Genomic DNA, 22,322 nt, shown 5'->3' on the forward strand with positions numbered 1-22,322 from the left:
ATATATATTTTAATTCAAAGTGAATCTTGACAGTATTACACCATAAATTCTTATTTTTGACACTCACCAAAATAGTCACCTGGAAAACCCGCTTTTTGTGACAAAGTACAGAAGGCTTGGTCACATTTAAATCGCTGAGAACTAGAGAGAAATACTATCGCAAACTGTAGGAAACATTATATCCATAAAAATTTTCCCAGTCCTCTTATTGTAATATTGCACAGTGCAATTGCTACATGACAAACTAGTGTAGCACAGAAATCAGGAACAAAAAGCCACAATTCTCCAAATCATTATTAAGCGATAATAGTTCAAACTTAACAACCAAACCTATATACTCAGTCCTAAAACAAATCTATGATTTGCAGTGTGAATTTTAGTTTTAACAAAAATCAAGTTAAATTTAGCAGTAAGTACAGAGTATTTAAAAAAAAAATAAAGCGAAATAATTAGTAAATACAGTAGTATACTTGATCAATAACACACCCTGAATTAAAGTTAAAAACTGAATACAAGGAATTAATATAAAAATTACTCTCCAAATTAAAAATAGTACACAGTTTATCGTGCAGTGTTTTATTTAAAAAGCATTAGCTGCAGCCACCAAGTAGCCAAGCTATTCCTTAGCTAACCAGAGTCAATGTGACTGCTCTGGAGTGAAATCATGGATTACAGCCTGAGAGAAGGCATACAATCCAATCCTTCTTTGCAAATCTCATTAAAGAACTGGCTGCACATTATTTTTAGTGTTGGTTGTGGTAGATCCTATTTTTCATTTCTGAAAAGTTAAAAACATATGTTTTATAGTACACAAGGAGCCACAGGCTTCCTCTGGAGTATACTGATAGTTAGTGTTTAACCTGGCATATTGTTCCATGTACATTAGCTTTGTATCCTGAATGCAACTGAAAAGCACAGTACATACTTCAGAGAAAGGAAGATCCAGTTTTTAAGGAGAACATTTCCCTCCATTCAATTGTTGTGGAAAAGTAAGTTACCTTGTGTTTTTGTGGGTCTTGGTGAGTCCAATGCCAGCAATGGAAACAGCACTCAAGAAACCCCATTCCCAAAACTGAGAATTTAAGAGAAGACAGGAATTTACAGAACCATAAATATTAAGAAGAATAACAAATCTACCTGGTGATTTTCTGGATTTCCTCTATATAAGTATCGGAAAATGACAAAGTTTTCAAAGGTATCAGGTTACTCTTGTATTAAGAGAGATACATACAGAAAGAGAAGTCTGTTTATACAAAATGCATACAATTATCTGTGAGAAATCACTGAAGTTGAAATCCAGCATACTCCTTTGGGTACACTCAATGACTAATATGGGCCTACTGAGTCTTTTTTTTTCTTTCAGTAGCAATTCTTTCAATTCCACAAACTGGTTTTTAATCTTTTCAGTATTTCAGAAGTGCTTTTGCTTGATAAGGCAGGGGGCAAAACTGCCCCCACTGGCCCCACAGAGCTGTTGCGCTCTGATTGTAGCTCAAGCATAATGGGAAAGAGAGAATTTATTACCATGTTCGGTCATTACAATGTACTGCTGGTCTTGGTTTTCTTTTTTTAATGAACTAATACTGCTATATTTCAGATGCAGGCACATTTATTTCAATTAGACATTCATTAAATAAAACACTGCTTATGTTAATGGAGCAAAGGAAAAAAAAACTCTTTCAACTACTAGACTACTCAGGCTTCAATCTTATGCACACTTTCCTAGAAGCAAGCCCCACTTAAGTCAGTGGGATCGCTTTTAAATAAACATGCTTAGGATTGTGCTTGAAAGAAACTCTTTCCACTCCTATTCCAGTCTATGCTGTAAGAACCGTATTCCAGGAACATTTATTTAAAAAGGTAAGTAAGTAGTTTAAGCGTCTGCACAATGTCAATATGAACACATAAAAATTATATTACATGAATACAGCCACTTATATGCAATGATAGTTAATAGAGATAAAATACTGATGCAAATAACACACTCAAAGTAACATATGTAAATTGTTTTCCATCATTTACAATATAGTAGTTACAACACTCCAAACATGAAAGGAAACAAAACAAAACCAACCCTCTACTTCCATTTCATGTAATTAGACTTATACAGAAATTAGAAGGCTAAAAACTAGTTAAATCACCTAATTTCACAGCTATTTGAAGTGGCAATCATTATATAGCAGCTTATCTATGATACATTCAAGATAAATGATGCAATTTATTATTTGCCTCACAAGCTAGATCACAGCCTCACTTCCTTTAAATCCACGATAGCACTACAGTATATTTGAGGTCTATGAAAAAAGTAGCTACCTTTTATAGAAAATGGATGATTAAGTCTTTGGTGCTGCAAAAGCAATTTCATTTGAACTAAAAAAAAACACAGATTGACTACCTAGGGAAAATGCATGTCATCTGTTGTCCCTGATGGAATGTATTTAAATAAGGAAATACTCCCCAAACTCTAGAACAAATACCATAATGTAAAAAAGCTAAAACCTCTCCCATGCATAAATGAAAAATTGCACAAAAAGTACTCACATCATTTCAAGCTTCAACAGTAAATATTCTGCTACTATTTATTAAATACTGTATGGTTTGCTCAAGCTAAGATGAAACCACAGTATGAATCAACAAGCATTTTGCTTTTATTTTCTTTCGCTATCTACCCAGATAATTCTTACTATACCTTTAAACAGGTTATTAAATCCAGTTGGATATAAAACACTTTGAAAATAAACTACTTTAGATTGTATTGCAGTTCCACCAGACAGTATAAAACACCATTTTTAAAAAATTCAACAAGCTAATGAATCAACTTTTCCTAAACACTACAAAATGCTTTTTCTTGAAGCTTATTTTAAGGAAAACTATCAGACAGCGGAATTCATTTAACAGCAACGCATGCTGTTTTCCAAAAAAGAAATCTCACCCAGTACTAAAATCATACCACGCACAACAAAAAAGAAAGTTAGTGAGCGTGCATTAATCTATCAAAGAATCAACAAATCTGAGTGTTAAGTGCTGCAGTCCTCAACATTTATAACGCAGTGACATTAACAACCTTGAATATTTAAGGCACTATGTGGGAACCGGTTTACAATGCAGCTGAGATTATCAGGACACCAACATTTAAGAGCAGTTTTCTAGGCAACTGCATTTTTGTCCATGCAAGGGACACATGCAATGTGGAGAACAGTTCAACCTTTTTAGGTATGTGATTCAACACAGAACATCAAGATACATAATACAAACAAGTTACTCATACATGATACTGATGACATGTGCATCTGTTGCTCTAAACCTGTACACTCAATGGCTTCCCAAATGTAGAAGTGCCTCGCACTAGATCAGAAGGCAATTTTATAAAAATAGTAGGAGCAAAACTGAATTTTTACCCCCTTAAGTCACCTGTTTGGAGTTATTTCGTAAGAAGGTAACATGACTAAAGACAAATTTATATCAAATGTGCAAAACACATTAAAAGTGAGTTAAAGCTCAAGGTTATTTAAATTGCACCCAAGTCTAACATGATTAAAAAAAATAATTTTCTTGTGCCATGGCTAATATTTATTAAATACCATGTTTTCCTCTCAAATCACATATCTTTCTATATATCTGTGTGTATATATATGTATGTATGTATTTATATATATATATATATATATATATATATATATATATATATATATATATATATATATATATATATTTATCTGAGCTTTGACAGCATACTGTAATTTGAGTCTCACATAAATGGATATTGGCTGAGTTTTGTTGGACTCAGTGGAAATCCTGTGTAAGCAGGTGATGCAATGTAAGAATGTGGTGGGAAAATTGGTTTATATCGAGTCTGTTGAATGTTTGGGGAAGGCAGTAGTCTGGGATTTATGCCCACCGGGATCTGATGAATTATGCCACCGTGATGAGAAATACTGTAACTGGGATGATGTAATATTGGTCTTGAGGTACATGGTGATGCAAAAATGTGGGCCACAGGTGCAGCAGTACTGAGGGATGCAGATGATGGGTAAGGTAGAATTGCAGGCTGTCCTCCAAGATGTGTATTTCCAGCCAATTGTGCATGAACTGAAGTATGAGTGGGACTTCCATGTGGAAGAGAGAATGCATGACCAGCAACATTATTTGGGATGAATGTCTGCTGCCTCCAATGACCACAATTTCCATTCCACTCCTGAGACCCAGATCCAAATGGCTGAACCTGTTCAAGGAAGTTGAAGAGAAATAATAGTTAATTTTAAAAGAGAAATTAATCCTTTGTCCTACTAATACAGCCTCAAATACCATAGGAAGTATGCTTTCTTACTAATATATACCATCGCAAACACAATGATATACAATTTTTTTTTGTTTGTTTAATACCCATTTTAAGTTCCCAAATATGGCCAAATGCAGATCCAACCCATTTGACAATAGCATTTTCCTATCTACTTTGAGCCAACTGCTGGTATATTGCATTAGGTTATTCCAGTTTCGAAAATTTTGAAAGGAAAAAATAGCTTGCAATGCTGTTCATATATTCACACAAAATATATTTCCTACAATCAGTTCATTTCATTCAGATAGCTGTGATGCAACTAATTAAACTGAAACAACAGCTCATATAGAGCTAAATTAAGAAGTCTTCAAGACTTGAGCACAATATAACTTGCCCTATAGATAAAAATTTGTGTAGCATATGTCATAACTAGTAAAAAACAAATATTCAAGAACTAGAAGAAGTCATAGAAAATACATTGTATTGATGTTGCTCTTGACTTGGAAGGAATTTACACCAAGGAAATAATTACAACAGTGGCAAATATTTCTACATTAAAATGAGCAGCCTGAATGAGTTAGAAAATTGTATTTGCAATATAATATTCTCACACATACTCGACTGAGGTTTGAATGCTGCTGATGGAATGCTGACATAAATTTTCGCTGACGATTACCCAAGCCAGAAGAATGGTTGGTTTTTACACGAGCAGATCGACGTTTTACCAGCGGTTGGCAGGTATTAACTGAGAAAATACAAACAAGGTTACTTCTAAAACCTTATTTATTATTCAAGTAAAATAAAAACTTTATATTCGTTGCTGATGTTAATAAACATTACCTAAAAAAATTCTGTGGTAGTTTTGGGATGAAGACCTCACCAATCCTGATTATTATTTCAGGGGAGGAGGTGGCGGGGTGGCGGAGGAAGGATTATATAGACATTAATTGGCTTCATTACTATATAAAATCTGAATGAGTGGAAAGACATACACACAACATACAGGTAGTCCTCAACTTTCAACCATTTAATTACTGTTCAAAGTTACAACAGCCTTGGAAAAAGTGGCTTATGATTCATACTTGCACTTACAAACCATTACACCACCCCTGTGGTCATGTGATCGCAATTCAGGTGCTTGCATTTAGCACCAGCTGCACATCCTTGTGACTGCATGATCATGGTTTGTAATTTCTTCTCTTTTTTTTTTCTATTGTCCAGCAAAAAATGCCCATTGGTGAACTTGGATTTCTTTAACAACCATGTGATTCATTTAATTAGTGCAGTAATTTGTTTAATGATTGCTGTAAGAATTGTCATAAAATCTGACTTGGCATACAACAGCAATGACTTACAATGGAAATTCCACTCATAATTGTGTTTGTACAGTAAGTCAAGGCTGTAAATCATCTCTTTTTCCTGCTGTTTTTGTTCCAGTAAAACCTCTCCAGAAGAACTGTCAATAATGAAGCAGTTCATGAACATGGCATGTCAGGTCCATCCTGCAGAAAAACTTTCCTGCACTTTCTAAAAGTTTCTACCATAAACTTACAAATGATACATGCCCCTTGCTTGAAGACTTTGATGTAAAGCTCCTACATAGGACATCTTCATTTTCCAAAGATACAATTTTTAAAGTATTTGGGAGCAATGCCGAAAACGAGAATTATCAACTACCCAAGTAGTTAATTCACTGATTGGATGAAATCAGTATTAAAAGACTGACCCAGAAAGTAACCCCACCCTCTCCCCCCAAAGTACCTGAGTTTGTCATTTGCCCGTCTACATTTAACCTGTTCTGTATCCTTATTGGTGGCACAACTACAGTGCATACAGTTGGTTTGGCTTCTAGGTTAGCAGAGGCTCTGGTTTCTGTTTTTTTATTGGAGGCTTCTGAAAAATGATTTGCTATAAATGGGCTGTCATGGCCTGAAGAGTCAGAACTGGGGGAACCATCCACAATATCACAGCCGCTTTCCTGTTCATCATCTGATATGCTGCAATATAAAGGAAAACACCACTAAGAATGTATCTGTTATATAGGGTTTCTATTTTTAGCAGTATACTACTGTTAAAGGGATACTCAAAGCCTCTTAAACCGAATAACAGAAATTCTTTCACATTTAATATTTTGAAGTTTCAGAAAGAAACTGAGATTGAAATTAACAATCAAAACTTTCACATCTATTTTTAAAGATAATTTTTGCAGCATGAGCTACTGAGAAACATTTCTGCATCTTCAAAATCCAAAGATATTAGGTGAGTTCAAAAAATAAATGTTTTCAGTTCTCAATTAGGAAAAAGGGTGATTCTAAGCAAATTCAGAATTTTAATTTTGATTTACTGAGTATTGGCCCAATTTAGCTGGATTACCAATCATAGCTAAAGAAAGAAAGAAAAGGCACACTTTGCTTGGGGAAGTCTTCAGCAAACCCTAGATGCAGCATGCCATCAGTCATTATTAAAGCAATACTGTAGCAGCTTGTTTTCAGGCCTGATCAGCTACAGCACCAGAGCCATTAACTGTTCAAAATAGCTCTTCTTCCTAGCAACAGCTAATTTCATTTACCTTAAATGATGTTCTCATATAACCAAATCTAATTGGTTGTTACTAGCAGGAGAAAAAAGATGACTTTTAAAAAATGGGACATATAAACTGTAGCCACTCAATGCTGCTAAGAGGATCAAAAAATATGGTGATAGTCTTTAACCTAACAATTATTAAGATTTTCCTTTTTTTTTCCAACAAAAAATTGTGAAACATTTGCCTCAGCTTTGGTAATGTCTTTTTTTAAATTAGAGTTACCTAGTTGTCATGGCAATTGTCAGAGTAACATGATAATTTTATATGTCTTTAAATGATCAGATTTCCAACTGAGCAAAACCACTCATATTCATCCTCTCTGTTGAACTATTCAAAACATAATAATTTATATTTTAAGAATATGTAATAAAATCGATTCACTGAATTCAAAGCCAAAGAACTTTGTTAGCTTACAGCTTTAAAACAAATGGGGGCTGGGGGTTTATACATAGTTATAGCTTTGCTGAATTGCTACTTTAACATCAAGATCCTTAGATCCTACATAAAGTTCCTACAAAGAGTTGTAAGAAAGCTTTTGCGTAAGTAAAACAGAATACACTCAAATAATATACACCAATCTTTCTAAATTTCAAATGGGAAAACCAAAAGAGACTGTTCCATAAAAACCAGAGATTATGGTTATACATTTTCAAACAAAACTTGCCTTATTTGAAAATATTAACTAGAGTTAATAGCAAGTTAGATGTAAGTACATCTTGGTTTTAAGTTCACACAAAAGAAGAAAATAGCAACAAAATATCTTTTGCAGAGACACAGAATGATGCCTCATTAGGCCAGATTGAAAAGGTAGTGCTATATATGATTCAATGATATAATTATTTACAATTCCTACCTGTTACGTCTCTTACAAGGGGATGGACTTGACTGCCCAGAAGAGCTTGTGCTCAAAGTGCTGTCAGGACTACTCAATGAACACACACGGTCAATATTTAGTGTACTCTGGCAAGCTTCACAATCAAGACTTCCTTTGCATCTGGAAAAAAAAATGAAGGACTTACTCATGCCATACCTACTAACATTCAGTCCTCATGGATCTCTCTGTTGTTGTTGTTGTTGTTGTCAGGATTCATAGATCAGAAAAATTCCAGATAACATAGTACAAATAGTTTTCTCAATTACCACAAAGGACTTCGTGCTCACTTGACACACCCACACATGACCCCATCACAAGACCTACTGACCACACAAACCCCTTATAAACAGAAGAACACTGACACAGACAACCCCTGAAGATATTACGCAGCCTGGTAATGAAATGTTCAGAAAGTGGTTCCACCACAAAACCGCGGACGACAAAATCACGCTCGATGAAAGCGCGCATTTGACGTCATCACAGCGCGACGAAAACATCGCGCTGTGATCGAAAAATGTAAAAATAAAGCGAAAACCTTACCCTAACCCCCCCAAACCTAACCCTAAACCTAACCCTAAACCTAACCCTTAACCTAACCCTAAACCTAACCCTAAACCTAACCCTAAACCTAACCCTTAATCTAACGCTAAACCTAACGCTAACCCTTAACCTAACGCTAAACGCAACCCTAACGCTCTAAACCTAACCCTAACCCTTAACCTAACCCTAACCCTAAACCTAACCCTTGCCTTTATGTGAATCGGCTTGCTTTAATTTTATTTTTATTTCAATTTTTAATTTATTTCGTCGCGCTGTGATGTCAAATGCGCGCTTTCGTCGAGCGCGCTTTTGTGGACCACGGTTTTGACAGGTCACGCAGAAAGTAACCCACAAGCCTGGAGAACCAACCTTCACCCACAAAGGTGTTTCCCTTCAAAGAATCAAAGGAAATCTAAGCTGGCAATTCTAAGTTACTTCAGCAGCAAAATGTTGTAAAAATAAGTCACAGTAGCCAGGCAGATGTATTGACCATCTCTTCCCTACTAAATTGGATGACAGCCTACTAACACAAGAGGAAAAGAAGGGAGAAGGGTCATTCAGTAAACCTGTGACTCTACATGCTTGGCAATGCCATGCTGTGCACGTACACTCTTCATGGAATATTTTTCAATACATATCACGGAACACGCACACAGTCATGAGCTTATTTTTGTTTGTCATATACAGTACAGAGTCCTTCTAGTTTACAAATGCAAATTTCAATTAAAAAGCTGTAACAAAAGCTGATTCAAATGATCTGTTGTATATAACATACAGGGGGGGAAATCCATTTGATTCCTTTTGCAAGATTTACGGTCTTCGCCCCACGAGCACTAGCACACCCACAGATTATAAGTGCAACAGGGGCACCTACTTACTCTGCAACTGAATGCCTCTGCATTGCATCATCTTCATCTGTGTCACTGCTGATGGTAATCACACTGGCTGCTGGACTTGGGGAATCTGCAATGATGATAGCCTGGCGCTGCTTGTTTGAAACAGATGGGTCAGGAACCTGCCTGACAGATGGCATACAATAGCTGTTTTCCTGCCTCTCTGAATTATGATTGTCCTGCGATTCTACCAAACTTAGTTTTTCATCAGCCTTCATATTAATTATCTTTGGAGATACAAATGCCGAATTTTGGATATTGGTATTTTGCAGTGTATTATTCCTGTGAAGAAGACATTTATTTAGACCCTTTGTAAGAACGGTTTTACAGAATAAATGCACTAACTTTATTTACCTTTACCAAATTAATTTAAGCTACGACATAAAACTTTGAAATGTCAATGAGTATAAATAAATCAACATATGAAACATAAAACAATGAACATACAGGTATCATGGAAAATGTTGTTTTCCAGAATAATAATGGAAAACTTTTTGGATAACTATTGTGTATCACAAGCAGGGTTGTTCATATGCTGGAATGCAAGGTTAGGAGTTGGATCTATCATGAAATGTAGAACAATACACTGGAAGTACTGGGTTTTTTTTAAAAAAAAAAGGAAAGAAGAAATGAAGAAATGCTGGCTTGGACACCATAGACGTTTTTGTATCAGATTCAAAATCCACTGAAATCATCAGGAACTATATTCAATGACTTCAGTGGACACGAATCAGGGGTTACTTAACACAGTTCACCACTGTAACTGTCCTTTCCGGTCTTAGGTTTCTCCATTACTGAAATGTCCCATACCTTTGTAAATAACTTCTGTAGTGATGGGGTACATTTTCTCCACAGAGCACTTACAGTGTTTCTTGCTGCCAGCAAAAGAAAGACTATTCTTAATACTATTCTAAGTCATATTATGACTATTATTATAATGCTAATTTCAATAGTTCAAACTTGATAAATCCTCATGCATATAGATTTAGGAACAACTAACTTGGGCTATCAGTCTTTTAAAAAAAAAATAATCCAATCAAAGTATATTTCTGTCCTAGACACAGTTGAAGTCACTGTGAAAAGGAAAGATAAAGTCAGAGGACAGCAAAATGCTACAGTTTTCAAGGGAAGAGAGTTGGCTTGCTTCCCTTGGTTTTAATCAATAGGTTCCGAACAAATTTGTATTGTATTACAATATTTAATTTTTAAAGTCACCAAAGTTTTAAACAAACGTTTAGCTACTGCATATCAACAACTTGACGAGCATGTAATATTTCTAATACACTACCCCCTTTTTAAAGGGATTCTGGAAATATGGTAACATCTAAACTAACTGTAAATCATATTCAATACTAACCTTGCTTTATTTCTCTTGGTAGGTGTGGGTTGAGGCCAAACTATATGTGCAATGCCCACACTGATTGGCTGAGGAGCAGATAAAGTTATTTGATTGGTTAAGAATGGCTGGGTCATCACTGAGTTATAATGGTTACCATGAGGAATCATCTTTCTGGGTAGGACAGAGAAAATAAAGCATTATTCGAAAGTGGTGTCTTTAAACAAGAATTATATAAAACAAAGCATACTACTTCAACATACCCCCATTCTCCAAGCCTCTGTGGGCCAGCCACAGAATCAGAAGCCAGTGTTGTAGCAGGAGCCACAGAAGTTATGTGTTGCCATGTAGGAAACAATAGTTGCTGACTTCTATTAGACCATGTCTGTTATAAACACAAAAAGATATGAAGTTGGATCTTGGTATTGTCAGGAGTAAAATGAATGAAAGTTTCTAAAGTTTTCAGTAAGATGCAGTTTCAGTTTTTATAACTAGTTAGTTAGTTAGTTTTGTATGCCGCCCACTCCCGAAGGACTCCGGGCGGCTTACCATAAAAAGGGAAGGGGGATAAATAAGACAAAACAAAATTTAAAATACAACATTCACAATTAAAGTGGGGCTGGATACTTCAACAGCCCCAGAACAGCCAGGACTTGGTAGCTTTACGGAAGGCCGGGAGGGTAGTAAGGGTCCGGATCTCAACGGGAAAGTCGTTCCAGAGGGCCAGAGCTGCAACAGAGAAGGCCCTCCCCCGGGGGGGTCGCCAGCTGGCATTGGCTGGCAGATGGAATCTGGAGAAGGCCAAGTCTGTGCGATCGAATCGATCTTTGGGAGGTAATTGGCAGGAGGCGGTCTCTCAGGTACCCAGGTCCGATGCCATGCAGGGCTTTAAAAGTAACGACTAGCACCTTGAAGCGTGTCCGGAGACCAATGGGCAGCCAGTGCAGCTCGCGGAGGATAGGTGTAACGTGGGTGTACCTAGGTGCGCCCACAATCGTTCGCACGGCTGCATTCTGGACTAACTGAAGTCTTCGAACGCTCTTCAACTGAGTGGTTTTTTAATGTGCATGTGAAAAAAATAGTTTAATTCTCTTTGTGCAGAACAAATGGACATGTTAATTAAAAAATTAAACAACAGCATCAAATATGTACAGTTCTGAAAATGCGAAATCTGCAGTAATTGACATACCTGAGAGAGGACTCCTCTTATTTGGAGTAAGGTTGGGGCCTGTGTTACCAATGGCACTGCATTATCTACTCTCACAGAGTACCCATTAGTTTTCCCATGATTAGCAGGAATCCCTAATTCAGACAAGAATAATGCTTAATAATGATACAAAATAATAAGGAAACAAAGTTAATGTTTATATGAGAGTCGAATATAATTTACAGAGCTCTCCATTTAACATGTGACTCAGGCCCATGAACACAATGAAAAACAACAAATGGCAATTACAAAATAAAATATAATACAAAATAATAAATATGTTGTGTCAGAAGCACTTGAAAAAAATAAAAAGAATCAATCAAGATAAGGTCACAAAATCTCCTGGCCCAATGCCTGGTGGGAAAAAACGGTGTTCACAGTCTTACAAAAGGCAGGCAAGAACTGCCTGATCTAGATCTTAGAGCAGGGGTGTCAAACTTACGTCATCATGTGACATATGGGGACTTTTTCCCACTTTGCCTAACCGGATGTAGGCGTGGCGAATGTGTGATGCATCTGGCCCATGGGCCTGGAGTTTGACAGCCCTCTCTTAAAAGTGATTGCTGTTCCATAGGGCAAACACGAGGACAGAGAAGGCACAAATCCTCACTCAGCCAAGATGATATTGCTTACGTGATGGCACCCAGAACATGGCAATCTTTTCAGAATTTATATCAGAGAGGCTTAAGTAAATGGAGAGAAGCAGTCCTGCAAATAAATAGACCTGGCCAGGAATGGCTTTAAAAGTGATAAACAGTACCTTGAATTGCACCTGGAAACCAAGTGGCAAACAATACAGCTCATTATGTAGTAATAACTACCTGTACTACTATATTCTGGACTAGCTTGGCTGCTGAGAGGCCTTCAAGGACAGCCCCATGTAAACTTCATTGGAGGAGGTGACCAAGGTATAAGTGGCTGTGAACAAGGCCTCCCAGTAAAGAAATAGACAAAACTGGTTCACAAAGTGGATTCGTTGAAAGACCCTCTTGAAGATCCAAAGTTGTCTTCAGGCAGGTCATAAATCTAGGAGGACCTCAAATTATGCTCCTTGGTGAAGTGCAATTCTATGCAAAATAAAGACAGAAAGTCTCCAGATCCAGTGTACCTTAAGGCTTCCAGTCATAACTTGGGTTGAACCAAGCCTGTTCATCTCCATTCTGTTCATCCCCACAGCTTACAGACATTGGGACAGAACCTCAACAGCATCACTTATTCACCCATGGGTTGATATATACTGTATATCTGGGTATATTTAGCACTCTAATTATACTTAACTCCATTACCCAACAGTATTATACAGTTATTAAATAGGAATGGAAAGAGAATCAAATCCTGAGGCACTTCACAGAGTAAGGCATACATTTTCCCTGCAGCAACACTGACTGGAATCAACTCTGAAGGAAGAACTTTTTCTTCCCCCATCCTCACCCAAATGTAAACTATACAGGTTGCCCATGACTTATTACCACTATTGGAATCTTGGTTATTGAGCAAAGCAATTGTTAAGCGAGACATCATGTCACTGCTTGTCTTAACAACCACAATCTCAGCACTCCTGGTTGTGGTTAAGCAATTTTGTGGATTGTTAAATGGATGGGGTCCCAGGTAATAGCACAGGATACCTCAATGGGGTGGGGAAGACCCTGGAAAGCCTGCAACAAGCTGTGTGAGTGTATGTCTCCACTCAGAGGAGTTGAAAACCCTCCCTGCCGAAATCCAAGAAAGATTTCATCAACCTAATAAGGACCTAAGTTGAAATTCTTCAGCAGGCAATTCTTTCAGTCAGTCCCCAGATATGACTGGGAGTTCTCTCAGCAGGTGGCACAGGCTTGTAACCTTCCCCACTGACTTTCTGGGGAAAGTGACAGAAAAGATTGCAAATGATGATCACATGATCACAAGGTGCTTAGCAAACTGGTTGTGTGAACAGGTTACCAAGCAACCAGATTTTATGTGATCACATGACTATGGTATGCACCATTTTGCAACAATCAGAAGTGTTTTACAGGCCATAAAGCATCCTTTCCAAAGACATCATTAATTTGAACTACATGCAGGCCTATCTGCATCTACTTTTTGAGACACATTCAAATCAGAGGCTATGAGTAGTTTGAGAAAAAGAATGATAACAGAAAGCAGAAAGAAGAAAAGAGTTTTAGACCTTCACTCAGAAATTGCTTCCTACTTATAAAGAAGTCATATGGAGGTTGTGAGTCATGTATCCTGTTCTCTCAGTACATTTTATTTGGCTCCAACCTTCTTACCGAATCATAATTTAGCAATCAAGAACCTTCTTCCATGTCATCCATCTCTGATCTGAGGATGCTGAGCTATCTTAACTGAACAAGGAAAATCAAAGTTCCCAGGAGGCACAGTTTGTCAGAAAATAAGCAGCCACCAAGAGGTTCCCTGTCTCTATGTTGGTTTAATCAGATGGAGGCATCAGTAACATACACCATGGTTAAAATGCAAATTAAGCAATCCTGACATACTTAACTGAAGTAGAGCTTAACAACTAGCACCAGAAAGAGACATAAGGCTGCAAATTATAGAACAGTGTTGGCTGTATCAAATAAACCATTCACTCATCAGTGATACCCTTTTTAGTTCTGTGATTAAGCAGCCAGCAAATAGACAGCCGCAAGTTCTAGCAGGCAGCAATACTACTTAAATGTAGCAGTAATTGAAGTTTCACCAAGTCTGTACCACTTTAGCACCATAGTCCTGAGCATCAATGATAAAGATGCATAGGGCATACTTTGACAGAGGAGTCAAAAAGACCAAGATTCTCATAAAATATGACTCAACAACCTCTGTCACGCACAAGCAACAAGTACCAACAGGTGCACAATTAATCTAAGTTCATGAGCAACCCACTGAATATCAATCAAGACACACCCTTCAAATTCCAATAGGCAGTGGCATCACCGTACATTCTCCCCATCTTGTGCATTCCTCTGGGATTGAAGAACACATTTAACCAATTTCCCAAAGGGATTCTTTCTGTAAGTTTTATAGCTCATTATTTTTTTTAAAAAAAGATATGAAATAACAAGGGTTCTATCAGCTTAGCTGAAATGGCAAGCAAGTAGTATTCAAGTTTTGATTCCTCCAGGGCACATAAATGTATTTAAATAACCAATAAAATGCTTTATATTGATATTAATGAAATATTATTTTTAAATCTAAAGGAGGAACTTGATACCAACAATGATCATCGATATGCGTGCACAGTGCGTAAACAGCATTAGCAGAAATACTGAATCTGAAGCTGTTTTGAATAAACTTCATCCTCCCCCACCCCACTCCACCAGAAATAAAGCTAGAACCATTAAAAGAAAGCAATGAAGTTATTTCTCAAGAGTTTATAATCATGGCCATCGGAGGCTTGGATTTTAAGGCTACTCTCCAGGAATGTGGGGCTTGTTACATTTGCAGAAGGGAGCAGATGCGGGTCACCCTGCTGATAAAAGGGAAGGGGGAAGCCTTTCATCTAGGATTTCAAACCAGCATATATACTGCTCTCTCCTCCATTTTTCCTCACAACAACTCTTTGAGGTAATGACTGCCCCAGTGTCACTTAGCTTCCTGGCCAAAAGGCAGATTAAAACCTCCTACTAAAACTAGATCTTTCCACTCCACCACCACCCAAAAAATCCCAGAGGAAGATGATCTTACCAGTGAGAGTATATGCCAGTGTATTTCAATGATAAAATTATTTAAATTATTTTTTTAAAAAAATATTTTAAAAATTAGGTCAAACCTTGGACAGCAGGGGGGCATATAATCAATGTTTGATGAAAAGCATCACTGCAACCAAACTGAGCAGTTCCTGCCTGTAAGGGTATTCCAGGATGCATAACTGCATGTCCTGTTGCAGCTAATGTCTGAAACAATAAGTATATTATAAATCAGCAAACAGGCTGTTACACTTTTAAGGCTAAGCTAAAATGTACAGTAGTTTGCTGAAAACAAAACAAAATCATATAAATAAGTCATATAAATAGGTTTATGCTTGGTTTACTACAATTACTTTAGGATTATATAATGTTCCTACTAGGATAGTGGGAAACAAACACCATACATGAAATTCAACTTGATACTTAGCACAAACCAGCGAAAACAGCATTTGACCACAGGAGGGCACTATAATAAAACATTTTAGAGTGTACAGCTTCAATTGTGGTTGGCTTGGTTTTTGTAAAATGTTTTCCAAGAGAAGTTCTAGACCAGAATTGCTCCAAAAATCTAGGGTTGTGTGGTTCTATGAGATTACTTTCCTCTCACATTCAAATGCAGTCAAGATCATCCACAGCAATTTTTAAGGCAAAGTTATAGGTTGTCCTTGTTTATTGTCCACTCATTCAGTGACAGTTCAAAGTTTCAACGGTGCTGAAGGCAGACTTAAAATAAGTCCAAATAGTTGCAGCTGTTTCCGCACTCCAGTGGTCCCACAATCACACAATCACCATTTGTGAAATTCACTGCCAGTTTCCAACAAGCAAAATCAATGGGGAAATTGGGAGGTGACTTGGGGTGTTGGAACTGCCTAGGATTCACCTAATGACAGCAATCAGAATTGCAGTCGTAGGTTGGTACTGTCATATGGTTACAGCTCCCAATTACTATCAGTAAGTGATAACTACCTGTATAACTCTATCATTAAACATATATTTCTTAGGTTAAAACATTAACCTTCCAGATAAATGGAAAAGATAATTTTGCATACAGAATCAATAGTTTAGTTTTTATACTTCTGATAAGTGGAACAATTTTCTGGGACAGTAATTGGGAGGTTCATTTTTGTGGACTTCAAACCATTTTAATATCTACATTTGCATAATTACATTACAACAACACAAGTTCCTTTTTACTTCTTGCTGGGGGGAGAGGGAAAAGGGGAGGGTTTTTTGAATTTTTTGTAACAAGTTCCACAGACTCAAAAAGTATGAAAACTCCTGTTCTAGAAAACAAATGAAATTACTGAGCTTAGTTATTACTTCAGATTAGAGTTAAATGAAGGCCCATCAGTGCAGCCCTCCTCCTTCCTGAGTAAGGGATCAAAGTAAGAAGCCAAGACAGAAGAAGGATAAATCCTAAAATGTAATCCCTTGTGGATTCTCAACTATTTATATTTTCAATCATGGAAACGTCCATGGAAGTTCAGGCATGGCAAACAATAATGATTATGGCTGCAAGCAGCATGTAATAGACTTCCTCATCTTCACCCAAAGGAAAACCTGCATGATTATTATGAGATCTGTCACGTACATATCTCTGAGGAGGAAACATGAACATTCTATTTAAGGCAATACAAATAAGCCTGGGAATAATGAAGTGCTTGCATTTCCTGTTTCCCTATGCATCTCAAAACATAGGCAATATTTTGCACGAAATGAATGAAGACACTAACATATTTATCAGGGTTATGTTTCTGTAGGTAAGAGCTTACATCAGATGAATGGATCATGCCAGTGCTGATTTTTCTAACATTTAATTTAATATTCAATTCAAACTATAACTAAGTTAAATTGCATAAAACACCCTATACCCACACTATCCAACCCCACAATGAACATGCAGATTCATATCTTTCTTACTGAAAGTCCCCTCTTTTTCTACTACTGCGATGATTCTATTACAAAAGTGCCCCCTTCTAAAGTCTCAGAAAGAGATAAGGGGAGAAAGAAAAGCTTTTGTCAAATTAGAAATACTTACCTGGTTCTGTACTGCGCCAATCTTGGTGAAATTAGGCATCAGACCTAGTGCGTTGCTTGCAGCAACTGGTCCCAAATGTATTGTTTTATTGCAATTGCTTATCTCATATGAATTTGACCGGTACTTGCAAACATCCATGATATGAAAAGACGATTTCACACTATTAATGAGAGAAGGGAAGAATTGTCAGAAAGACTGAAGTACTCCATATCCTAGAGTCAAACTGAGTTTTTTAAAAGTAGCTAAAGTATAAACTCACTGTGGTACTGACTATACCACAGCAATTAGATTTCATATGCCAATGACTACCTAGGTCCTGTAGTGATGCAAACAGTGCATATGTTTAAAAAGCATCTTGCTTTCCCACTCTACACTGTTAGAAAATTATGATTTCTCCCTATATAGTATTTTACTCTGTACACACACTACATATGCATTATAAATGAGCACATTAAGGCAACAAGGGATAAGACAGCCAATTTTGATTATGTGCAGTTGCACAAAATACACAATACAGTAAATAAAGTTTAATTTGTATTCCTGGTGATTTCACAGATACCAACAGGTCAGTAGTGGGTTTCAAAAAAATTTACTACTGGTTCTGTGGGTGTGGCTTGGCGGGCGTGGCAGGGGAAGGTTACTGCAAAATCCCCATTTCCTCCTGATCAGCTGGGACTCAGGAGGCAGAGAATAGATGGGAGTGGGGCCAGTGAGAGATGGTATTTGCCAATTCTTCAAACTACTCAAAATTTCCACTACCAGTTCTCCAGAACTGGTCAGAATCTGCTGAATACTACCTCTGCAACAGGTTACCATTGCCACCTTCTGGGATTTTTTTTTTTAACTTCTCAGACCTAGGATTCCTTGGAGGCTTCCCATCCCAATACTAACCAGGCCCAAACAAAGCCAGCCAGGTGGTGCCTTTTGCTGAAACATGGTAAAAAACCCAAACACTTCTAATATTCAGGCACTTAGCTGTCTGAAATCTGTCTCAGCCGCATCATCGTGAAATGAACACTCATATACTGGAAGCGACCATTGTCAGGAGACGGTTTTCCAGAACCCAACACCACAGATCATACGCAACACATCATGGTACCCAGTGAAAAAGGCTCAATCAGGATCATTATAAAAAGTGTCTTATGGGACATACTGGTTGCTGTGAGGAAAATCAAGGAGGTGCTTCATGGTAACGAAAGGATGGCTCAGTGTGTCAACCGGAGTGATTCTCAAGTTAGCATCAATCAACAGCATTTTCTTTAAAAGGCTGACAAACTCTCTTCTGTCCGCTTTCTCTGCCAAAAGATCACTTCCTTCTAGATCCATCACCATGTTCACCTGGCATTGAACAATTAGATGCAAAAGTTTGTTTCAAGTTGTTTTCCAAATAAATATTAATATAACAGCATCCTATAATAGAACTATAAGATCACCAGTAGCAAGTTCTATAAATATGAATTAAATTCAGAAAGATTTCATTCTACATTGTATTACAGCATTTATATCTCACCTTTTCTCCAGAAATTCAAGGTCTTCCTTGAATTTTTACTCCCTTGAACAATACTTTGGGAAGTAAACTGGGAAGAGAGTGCAACTGACTGAAAGTTACCCAATATGGTAGGGAGGCTTTCAGACTTCAATATGGTGAACTGGATCAAGTTCAATAACGTTATACTACAGTAGGAAATATAACCTACTGTTACACTGTTAAATACTGTAATATAGCCTACTGATAAACAGCAATGGTGAAAGAAATATAGGAACTGTTAATAACAAAATAACTTGAAAGTATCACAGATATAAACAGGCATAATAAAGAAACAAGTGTTCTTCAAGTGCCAAATTAAAGACCAGCCCCACTTTAATGTTAGTTTATATTAGTTTAATGGTATTATAACAAAGGATAATTCACACTATAAAACAAAGGATGCTAAAAATGGCAAAGAAATAACTTTTCACATCTAGATTTTCAAAATTCTTGGAGGCATGGAATTTTTATACATTATTAACAATATGGGATGGTATTGAGGCAAGAGGCAAACCGAATTACTTTAAAAAATTCCATTAATTTCACATGCAGTGATAGAACATGCAGATGAATACATAAATCTGGATATCATGCTATTCAAAGTGCCCCCTGTAAGCAAAGCTCCAGATAAAACAAAAGGGAGAACTTTGAAAGTGAACAGAGAACATTTACTACACAATAAATAAGAGGTAAAAGGCTCTTAATACAAAATATTTCAATGTATACACATGTACTCACATGCACTATATCATCCAAACAGTTGAAAATGTATTTCCGGGCTTCTTTGGATTTCATACCTGTTTCACCTTCATGTTCTTCCAGTGTCTTCAGAAATGTGAAGGTAGGGGAAAGATGCATATATTATTCTTAATATACTAGTGTTCAGTGCAGAAAACTGAACAGTAGAGATTACAGTACTATGCTATCTTTTTACTATTGAAAAATATGGACATTTCCAAATATAAAAAGTGCTCCATTAACTCCAGGTGTCATGTAATCACATTTTGGGTGTTTGACAATGGGCTCACCTTTATGACTGGTTGCAAAATCCTATGGTCACATAACCACAACTTGTGACTCTTTTGCAAATTTCTGCATTTTTGCCAGTTTTTGGCAAAAAAAAATGCCCATTCAAAAAATAATGGGTTCACATTTATGACTAGTTTGGTTAACAAACTCAAATTAGCTAATGACTATGGTGATTCGCTTAATGATTGCTGCAAAATATGTCATAAAATCAGGTACAATCAGGTGGATGCTTCACCAAAACAACTTATGACCAGAAATATTTCCCAATTGTAGTTTTAAGTTGAGGACTGCCTCTATTGATAAGGTCTCCTAATGGAAGGTCCATTAGTTATAAGATTTTTGAACACAGCATTATCTTTCAGTTCAGTGTTAACTCCACAGTATGCTAATTCCTAATGTTCTTTCATGAATAAATCAAAACTATCTCAGTCTCCTTCATAATAAATGGATATATATATATAACATCGAAAAGGCTTTTCACAATGGAAAACTTTATTTAGAAGAATGAAAAACTTTGTATTGATGATTGTAAGGCTCCAGAAGTTTATAAAATCTATAAAAACAATCAACCACTTAAATAAATAAATTGCACAAAATTCATAATATAAAATTAACAATTATAACGTAAGATACCATCACAGTACAAAATCAACAATCTACCTGGCATTCCCATTCAAACAGATATTCCAAAAAGCTCCATCTTAATTACTCTTCTAAGTCAATCCAAGTGTATTCCAACTGAACTTTCAGAGGAAAAGACATTTAACAGAGATGGAGAAGACTGAGACAAACCTTTAACATCCTAATTTTTGGGAGATGCAAATTAGACAAGTCACTTCTAACCGAAGTAGGCAATACTGGAAGCATCTGGGCTTCATAGGTTAACATTAGCACTTTGATTTATATTTAGAAGCTTACCAGAAACCACTGCAGCAAACACAAAATTGAAGGTGTATTTTACTGGTCAATAAACAAGCCAGTACATTTTGCACCAATGTAGCTTCAGATAGTCTTCAAAGGCAGCAACATGTAGAGTGCATTGTAGTAGTCAATTCTGGAGGTTAGTTACTGAAGCAGAGTTCTGCTGCTTCATAAATTAAAAGAATCCCTCTTTACACACCCGTATAAGACTTACATTTTCTTGATAATCTGCTGCTTTTATAAGCCTTGAAGCCTTTATGTTGTTTGAAAAATAATTTTCTTTACAAGTACAAGTTATATTGTTATGCAGTGTCCAGGATGTTTTGAACCAAATAATGGCACTAAAGCTGCATCCAATTGCTATTGTATATAAATTCAACTGAACATTACTTCTGCTTGAATCCCAATGTTCATTGTTGGGAAACAAACCAAACAATCCACAGCAAAATTGTGTTTTCCAAATCATTATCCAGAAAGGGCAGACATTTCAGAGAGAATAGTGACAAAGTATCTCTTGTATGGCTCGGTAAATTATTTCCAAAATACATAGCCAAAAGCATAGAACACAGGAACTTGTTCTCATGAGGACTATCACTACCTTTAATCTCCAACCAGAATATGGTGCATCTTTTTCTCTACAGAAAAATCGTGTGGTCTTCGTTCCAAGATTCAATAATTGCTCCACAGGCAATCCTTGTGTTTGTGAAATGTAGCGAATCTATAGAGATAAAAGTATCACAGCACTTTTTTCAGCAATGCATACACTCCTATCAATTTTAGAACCTAAACAAGCACTTCACTGTATGTAATATAATTATAGAATATCACAACAAAGATGGATCAAATCCAGGCTGTAACAGAATATTTGAATTTTGCATTTTATTTAAGCAGAAATTAATCTTTAATTTAAACAGAGGCAGTATCCGGGGTTGTTTTAACTAAACACTTCAACAATTTTGAAATATCTGAAATCTAACATATTTTAGAGAGGTGAGAGCCGGACCCTGGTTATCTGAGAGGAGTAAGAGTCAGTTGCTCTTGAGGAAGGTGAGAAATTCTTTGGGACTGTGAACTCAGTCATGTTTCTAGATCCATGCTCCATCTGCGAAATGGCATGTAGTTGAGTCCAGACAGTGATTAATGCCTCTTTACAGGAAGAGAATGGTGCCACCTGTCATAAAGGAGGTGGAAGTGCACCTTCTTCTCAAGAGGCCATCCATGAACCCCACAACTTTGGACAGTCTCCAATCTTCCTTTTAGAAAAGGTTGTTGAAAGGGTTATTGGCACACACTACAAAAGGCCCTGGACGGAACGCATTATCTGGATTCTTTTCAATCTGGATTTAGGCCAGGGCACAACACTGAAATGATATTGGTCACACTTGATGATCTCTGGAGAACTCAGGATGG

The 22,322-nt window shown here is 36.8% G+C and overlaps 1 protein-coding gene across 6 annotated transcripts in view; it reads right to left on the bottom strand.

Annotated features, from left to right (window-relative positions):
- Window positions 1-387: 387 nt before the first annotated feature.
- Window positions 388-22,322, bottom strand: part of HIPK3 (homeodomain interacting protein kinase 3) — a 79,996-nt gene continuing 58,061 nt past the window's right edge. For all 6 annotated transcript variants that reach the window (XM_032223985.1, XM_032224004.1, XM_032224012.1 and 3 more), the window contains 13 exons: window positions 21,511-21,630; window positions 19,701-19,787; window positions 18,588-18,772; window positions 17,435-17,594; window positions 15,480-15,603; window positions 11,696-11,808; window positions 10,770-10,891; window positions 10,528-10,680; window positions 9,156-9,452; window positions 7,717-7,857; window positions 6,041-6,276; window positions 4,897-5,024; window positions 388-4,222 (listed from right to left, as the gene is read on the bottom strand). In XM_032223985.1, coding sequence (XP_032079876.1) covers window positions 3,749-4,222; window positions 4,897-5,024; window positions 6,041-6,276; window positions 7,717-7,857; window positions 9,156-9,452; window positions 10,528-10,680; window positions 10,770-10,891; window positions 11,696-11,808; window positions 15,480-15,603; window positions 17,435-17,594; window positions 18,588-18,772; window positions 19,701-19,787; window positions 21,511-21,630 — 2,340 coding nt within the window. In that variant the 3' untranslated portion in view covers window positions 388-3,748. The remainder of the gene's footprint in view (window positions 4,223-4,896; window positions 5,025-6,040; window positions 6,277-7,716; window positions 7,858-9,155; window positions 9,453-10,527; window positions 10,681-10,769; window positions 10,892-11,695; window positions 11,809-15,479; window positions 15,604-17,434; window positions 17,595-18,587; window positions 18,773-19,700; window positions 19,788-21,510; window positions 21,631-22,322) is intronic.

Source organism: Thamnophis elegans, chromosome 1, assembly GCF_009769535.1.
Source record: "Thamnophis elegans isolate rThaEle1 chromosome 1, rThaEle1.pri, whole genome shotgun sequence".
Lineage (NCBI taxonomy): Eukaryota > Metazoa > Chordata > Lepidosauria > Squamata > Colubridae > Thamnophis > Thamnophis elegans.